Genomic DNA, 7,500 nt, shown 5'->3' on the forward strand with positions numbered 1-7,500 from the left:
ACAGATTCAAAAATAACTTTTAACATTTAAAAGATACCATTACATATGCAGGCACAAATTAATGTTAAAATGACAAAAAAAAAAAAAAAAAAAAGATGAAAAAAAGGACATAACAATGATATACCACAAAGAACACTTGTGACCTTTCCAACTGAAATCCACTGGTAACTCTCTCTCCTTCCCAGAATGAAAGTGGTATATGAATACTACAGACTACTATCATTCATAAAATCTGTTAAGAGAAGAAAGGCAAAAGACTGACAGAAACGCAGTTTGATTTTCCTCTCTTCATTTTCAATTAATGACTATTTACCAGTCCCCTCTACCTTTTATTAATGTCTGATAGTATTAGATTCACCTACGTACAATATCTTCATAACCAATTTCAGTTGAATATCTGATTAATGCCTATAAATGTTGACCTTAGTCCCGTTCAATGTATCAAAGTACACAAATAATACTGGTACTATCATTTCCTTCGACTCTATCATGACTAGAGATCTACACCAAACATTAGTATAAACTTCGGTAATAACAAAGAATCGACAGTCACCCTTTTTATTTTTTTATTCATTTTTTATTTTTTTCCTTTTTCTAAATCTTATATGTGATGGAATGTTTTACTCGTGCATACTCCCTGCATTTTGAGGTATGCAGAAATATTGATAATTCAATAACTAAAATAAAAATTACTTAGATTAATATGTGAACACCAATAGAGGGGAAAAAAAGGTAATGTACATCAACTAATATTACTGAAAAAAAAGTTATTTTATCTTCAGAAGAAAAGATGTCTTTTGAGATTGCTTATATAACTTTGCTCATAAAACCAACATTCAATGTTCTGTTTTATATATTAAATTGGCATGTTAATTTTTTCACAATAATTTTCATATACCCCCAAAATAAGGCCATGTGAAAAAAGGAAAGGAAAAAAAAAAAAATAATATCTCAGCTCCACTCAAACCAAAATTTTTGATAAGTTCTAATCGATTTTCAAGCCGACTCAGCAAATTGGATATCTATTTGGACATGAACTTTGTTTCTTAGGGTATCAGATGGTACTTAAAAACATGAAACTGTCTAATTTGCTGAAACTGGGAATTTATAGAACTAATATTTTGGAAAAATAAATATATGAGAGCTTTATGCCCACTGTCTAGAAAGAATAAATAAATAATATGAATACATAAAAATAAGTAAATAGATTCCAGACACAATTTATTTTTACCATGTTACCAGAACCATTATTTTTTCATTTCTTTTTTTTTCACTTGGATCAATGTCATAGTAAGAAAAATGTATATTAAAATCATCACATGGATGACTTAAATTGCACACACAATAAGTCAAATCCTGAAGTAATTCCATTCTTAACAGCCTAAATCTGAATAGCTTTTTTAAGTATTAATGTACTTAAAAGAATGAAAAAAAATTATAACCACAATAGAGGTTCTAATGTGATTTCCTCTGACCTCTTTGGTACTACTAATAGATGTTCATAATTCACACACATTTTTTGATATCAATTAATTTTATATCTATATTAATAAGTTGAGACTTCCCTTTTAAAACATTCTCATCATCAAATATATATATATGTATATACACACAAATGGAAATTATGACTGAAAACCCACTTACCTACTACCTCTTACAACTCAATGAAAGCGGTATATGCCAAGAGTATTTGAACCTGATATTCAGTCAGACCACGACCATAAATCACACGCTGTGAGATGAGAATAGCCTAGGGGGTGTACTGTGTCGATCCAATGAAATTCGAGGGGGGGAAAAAAATAATAAAGTCGAAGAACTGCCACATTTGGTTTTGTGCTCGGTACACTTTCAACTACTATAGTGTAAAAATCTGACAATAGTCTGTATGCTATTTTCTTTCAAAAGTATGAGGAGCTTTGTAGGTACAATATCAAGAACCATCAACACACATTCAAGCACACGATATATTCTTGTCATTCCTGGCAAGACCGCTTCGAAGAATTAGTGCACGTTAAAGTGTCCCCTATTGTTGTCTTTAATACAGGAAAAACAGTAGTGCTTCACATGGCGACAACTGTGCGTATGTATAACTGGACCGCTTGACGCTGACATCCCAGAGTGATTTTCTTCCTTACAACCCCACTTCAACCACAGTCAATAGAAAGATGCATATGTACAATGATCATCATCTATGTGAATGGAAAAGTATTTTTCATTTGTGAGTGAATCTCTTGCGACTGATCTTGCAATTCGCCAACCACGAACAATGCTGAAATGAATGCTATGAGGTCCATGCGACACACAACTCATCATTATAAAAAAGGATTGGTCAATAGCAAAATATTGAAGATTATGTCACGAAATACAAAAGTAAAATCATTGGGAGGAAGTTTTCACTGCAGAATAAGCCTGGCTGGAATGCCGTCCACCTCCATCTTTGAGCCATGTATGAGGTGGTATTCTCTCTTGACGTGGGCAAACAGCAGGTCCGTCACCAGGAATATCTGTTTTTTGACAATGAATAAAATTAAAATCAACATAGAGTAATCAGTATGTATGTTTTTTTTTTCACTCATATTTATAACACACATTGAAAATCTTTCCTTCTCATAAAATTAATAAGATATTAATTATAGAAAAATGTCTCATACAAGAAACATTACCTGTGCAGTATTGAAAGCTAGAGTGACAGCAAAGTAGAAATTTGCATTTGCCGAACCACTGAAGATCCAAAGGTTATACATGATGGGGCCTAAGACAGAAGTGGCAACAAACATACAGCCAACGATGAACGTCTGACGCATGACTGTAGGAAAAAAGACAAGAAAAAATACAGTAACTCAAGATCCTATTGTAGTTCTAGACACACACACACACACACACACACACACACACACACACACACACACACACACACACACACACACACACACACACACACACACACACACACACACACACACACACACACACACACACAAACACACACACACACACACAAACACATTCTTGACCTCTTTCAAATTCAGTATAATTCAGTTGTTAAAAAATCCAAGTCATTAGAACAACTCAAATAAATAAAAAAAGCTTGAATAAATCTGTCTCGATAATCAAGAAATATTTATCCTAAACTATTCTCCATCTTCCAAATACGAAATGCTTAGAAACAAAATATGCAACACAGCCACTCAGAAGTATACTAACTTGCATCTGGGAGAGATCACTTACAGGGGTACAGGTGTTTCCACATGGGCAGGAGGGAGAGGTAGATACCCACATCCCCAAGAGCTGGGTAGCTCCTGAAGACGGCCGTGAAAGCTAGCAGCGCAGTGGCCAGGAGAACCGGGTCCTTCCGTAGCCGTATCGCCAAGGGGAGCACGTAGACGAAGGCGTTGATCTGGAACGTCGCCAGGAAGAAGAGCCGGAAGTGCTCGAACATCTCGGTGAAGAAGTACCAGAAAAGTCCTATGTTGGGGGTGAGGTCTGGGGCCGCCAGTCTGAAAGATGGACGTAGGACGGGCATTACAGGGTGTTTGAGCTCGTCTCATTTGTATGTCTTGGATTTTTGTACAAATCAACAAGACATGGTGAAACATCAAACTAAAGAACAAAGTAAAATCCAAAAGTTATTGTAAAATATCTCCATACTAAACTTCCATCTCACATTAAAAGCCAACAAAATATAATAAAACCTTATTACCAAAGCAATTAACAATATCATCAACAACACTATCTGTGCAAGAACACCTCCAGTGACTCACATGAAGCCATATGTGGCCTCGAGGAACTCCCAACCTCCCGCAATTTCTGCCGAAATCACCATCAACAGCCCCAGAGACACTGAGAAGGACACTAGAGGCTTCAATAATGCTGCCTTCAGATTGTTTCTGTCATTCTGCATGAAGAAGAGTATCCCAGGCACCATCAGGCATATGGGGTAGAAGGACTGGTATGCCACCAGAGCAACTAGCGTGCCAAACATCACTGGATATCCTGGACAGAAAAAAAAAGGAGACATATATCTATGGATGAAAGAAATAAATAACCGAAAGAAAAGGAGTTTATATACAGCTGAATGATTATTTTAAGTTTTCACCAGCATTAATGATAAAAAACTACAATCTGATACCAAATATAATTCTAAAACACATACATGCTTACCTAAATTATGAATAAAGGTTAATAAGAGAAAAAAAATCTAAAATCTTCAAAAAATACAATTAAAGAATAAAACTTTTATCTATTTAAAACTGAAAAATTTACAAACCTTTCACCATGGACGCAAACGCAGCAGCAATGACAAGGTTTGCGAAGACGGAGGTGGTCTGAGCGACGCAGGAGGCGATGGTGTACGGGCAGAAGAGGTAAGCAGCAGCCACGTACACCACTCCCGTCCCCAGGGCTGAGGACGTCAGGAGCAAGTGCGAGGCGTCGCTGGCGTATTGCGAGACTGCTTTCTTTTGCTGCATTAACTGGAAGATGGATTTTGAGAGTTTATATGGAGGGCAAACGGAACAAAACATAAATAAGCATTTCTCCAAAGTGAAATTTATAGAAAACACATCTCTGCCTACCAGTTGCCTGCTGTACGATGATGCAACTGACGCCAGAAGAGCTGCAGTCAAGAGATCACAGCCGACAAATATCAGGTGTAAGTATCTCTGCCACGATCTGTTGCAAATACATTGTAAAATGTCACATGTTGTACATTCTCTGAGTATAAATTAAAACAATATAACACACACATACACACACACACATTCACACTCACACTCACACACAGACTCACACACACTCACTCAGACAGACAGACAGACAGACAGACAGACAGACAGACAGACAGACAGACAGACAGACAGACAGACAGACAGACAGACAGACAGACAGACAGACAGACACACACACACACACACACACACACACACACACACACACACACACACACACACCACCCAAAAGTACATCTTACTTTGTTATTTTCATCTAAAGAGAAAGATATCTGCCCCTTACCCCCAATAATACAAAGGACATAATCACAGATAAAACCCAAGACAAGGAAAATAAAAATGCACAACTTCCATACCTGATGAGGAAGCCCCCAAACAGAAGACAAAATGGAGTCTCATGAAACACTCCCCCACTGTACACCGCTATGCCTTGGCTGTGAAGAAACACTCCTTCCTCCACTGCAGATGAAAGAGTTTTCAAATTTGTATAAATGCTGTACCACACGTTGAAATATTCATTTGCGGCATATGCTTTCACATTCGGTAATATGAAGTGAATCGATACACAGGGACGAAGTTTCTGAAGCAATATGAGTTTGTTTCCTGACATTTGAGATCTGCTACGCAAAAGCATTATAATGGATATAAATACAAACATGATATTTCAAAAACTCGACTTAGTACAAACAGCAAAACATTCCTGTAATTTTGCCACTCTGAGTGCTCCTTATAAAAACTAACAATATCTATTAGCACCAAAATAACAAACATATAAATACACACAATACATGAAAGAAATAAAAAAAAGTACCTCTGCCGCTCGAGACTAACCTCTTTTCCAGGAGTTGAGAGGCGTCGATAGTTCCACGCGCCTTGCTATGCACTCAGCCCATGGTGTGTTCATCAACCAGAGCCTTATGCCGGCCCCAACTAAATACATTAACCAGACTCCACTTATCATCCTGCTTCTTGTCACACAATGCTGGTGCTGAAACGGGTATTCATGTTCTTATTACAGTTACGATATAATGCTGTATATTGGAGAGAGGGAGAGAGGGAGAGAGAGAGAGAGAGAGAGAGAGAGAGAGAGAGAGAGAGAGAGAGAGAGAGAGAGAGAGAGAGAGAGAGAGAGAGAGAGAGAGAGAGAGAGAGAGAGAGAGAGAGAGAGAGAGAGAGAGAGAGAGAGAGAGAGAGAGAGAGAGATACAATACACATACATGTATAATGCTAAACCTTGAAACAATAACAGCATGGATATAGAGGATGAAAAAAATAAAGTAATAGCAACAAAGAACATATAAAACAACCAAATAAGAAAGCTGAGGCAAGTCCTAGTAATTCAACTGGCAAAATAGAGCTAGTAGAGCTCTCTAGCGATTTAGAGTCAAATAGGGAACCATTCTAAGCTCTGCCTTGCTAGAAAGTATAAGATGGAGGTTTGTTGGCCTTTGCCAAAGTGCTGAAGACTGGAAAACACTGAAATCTAAGGACTTAGTTTTCTGGGGACACAGTTCTAGGTTCTAGATCTACTTCATGTGTGTTTGTGTACACTTTCATTATTTCCACATGTATACAAATAAAGATCTGGAACACAGAAGCACTGCAAACAATGCGTGAAATCAATGAACTAGCTGTGTGCGACCTCCCAATCGGTTACTTAATTGTCGTTTAGCCCACATGGCGAATAAACCCATTCAGGACAGAGCCAGTTTGGCCACGCCTGGTCATCACACTGGAGTATTTCACAGCTCGCAGGCCTGGAACCCAGCGACAAGCCGCAACACAAATGATCACCTTGTATGAAGGCTACGTATAGCCGTGACGAGGCCTTCACCTCAATGGGCAGGAAGACCAGCTAAGTTATGATGTGAATGTCACATCGTCCATCATTAAGGGGTTAAAGTTGTTACATCATCCGTCATTAAGGGGTTAAAGTAACCTGTTTCCATGAGGTTAATAAAGACTCATCTCCATATGCTTAACATAAATAGATCCAGAGCCGAACATTATACTGCGCTTATAAAATAACAGCAGTACTCACTATTGCATAAATCAAAACAGTTTATTAGAAACTTGTCTCATCATGTACTGTAAATACTATAAATAAATCCTTTCGTTTTGAAAAGCATTTTATCTTTCGTTTTCTGCCAAATACACAAATTAAAAAAATATCATATGAATCATTCTGGTGTAAAAAAAAAAAAATAAATAACACATAAAATAATCTTAAATAGCTATAACAGTAAACTAGAACCTTGATGCCAAATATTCATTAACCCTTTCCCGACGGGGCACGGCGATAAGTGAAAACCACTACGCCGGGCCATTGCAATATTGCATTGGAAACGTCACGCTGGCATGACGCCCCGGCATCGGGAATTTAGCTGTGTCACACGGGTGTGACGCACCGTCGTCATAGGGTTAATGGAGAAAAATAAAATCCACATTGGCTACAGAAGAGAAATATTTACCATGAACAGTCTTGTATGACTGAAATAATACAATAATGATATATTAATTCATACAAAAGAGTTAATAATAATAGTAATAATAATAAGAATAATGTCAATAGTAATATCAATAACATAAAATTAATAAGTATGAGCATAATAAGAATGAGTTTACATTATCATTACCATTGATCCAAACTTCATTCTGTATTACTATATCTATATATGTCTTTAATCTAATAAAAAATACTTGAATTTCCATTTGATAAGAAGTAAAATTTGACAATGAATAACAAATACAGGTATAGATGTAGACAGATAGA

The 7,500-nt window shown here is 37.0% G+C and overlaps 1 protein-coding gene across 3 annotated transcripts in view; it reads right to left on the minus strand.

The window, feature by feature from the left end:
• The window catches only part of PIG-U (phosphatidylinositol glycan anchor biosynthesis class U), an 8,376-nt gene that overhangs the window by 34 nt on the left and 842 nt on the right, over nucleotides 1-7,500 (minus strand). For all 3 annotated transcript variants that reach the window (XM_043000459.2, XM_043000470.2, XM_043000466.2), the window contains exons 2-9: nucleotides 5,559-5,715; nucleotides 5,084-5,186; nucleotides 4,575-4,671; nucleotides 4,268-4,472; nucleotides 3,762-3,993; nucleotides 3,229-3,497; nucleotides 2,664-2,806; nucleotides 1-2,504 (exon numbers count right to left, since the gene is read on the minus strand). The exon at nucleotides 1-2,504 is cut by the window's left edge and continues 34 nt beyond it. In XM_043000459.2, the coding sequence (XP_042856393.1) occupies nucleotides 2,394-2,504; nucleotides 2,664-2,806; nucleotides 3,229-3,497; nucleotides 3,762-3,993; nucleotides 4,268-4,472; nucleotides 4,575-4,671; nucleotides 5,084-5,186; nucleotides 5,559-5,688 (1,290 nt within the window). In that variant the 5' untranslated portion in view covers nucleotides 5,689-5,715 and the 3' untranslated portion in view covers nucleotides 1-2,393. The remainder of the gene's footprint in view (nucleotides 2,505-2,663; nucleotides 2,807-3,228; nucleotides 3,498-3,761; nucleotides 3,994-4,267; nucleotides 4,473-4,574; nucleotides 4,672-5,083; nucleotides 5,187-5,558; nucleotides 5,716-7,500) is intronic.

This window comes from Penaeus japonicus, unplaced genomic scaffold (assembly GCF_977035675.1).
Source record: "Penaeus japonicus unplaced genomic scaffold, GWHDUDI00000001_assembly GWHDUDI00000032, whole genome shotgun sequence".
In the NCBI taxonomy this organism is placed as follows: Eukaryota; Metazoa; Arthropoda; class Malacostraca; order Decapoda; family Penaeidae; genus Penaeus; species Penaeus japonicus.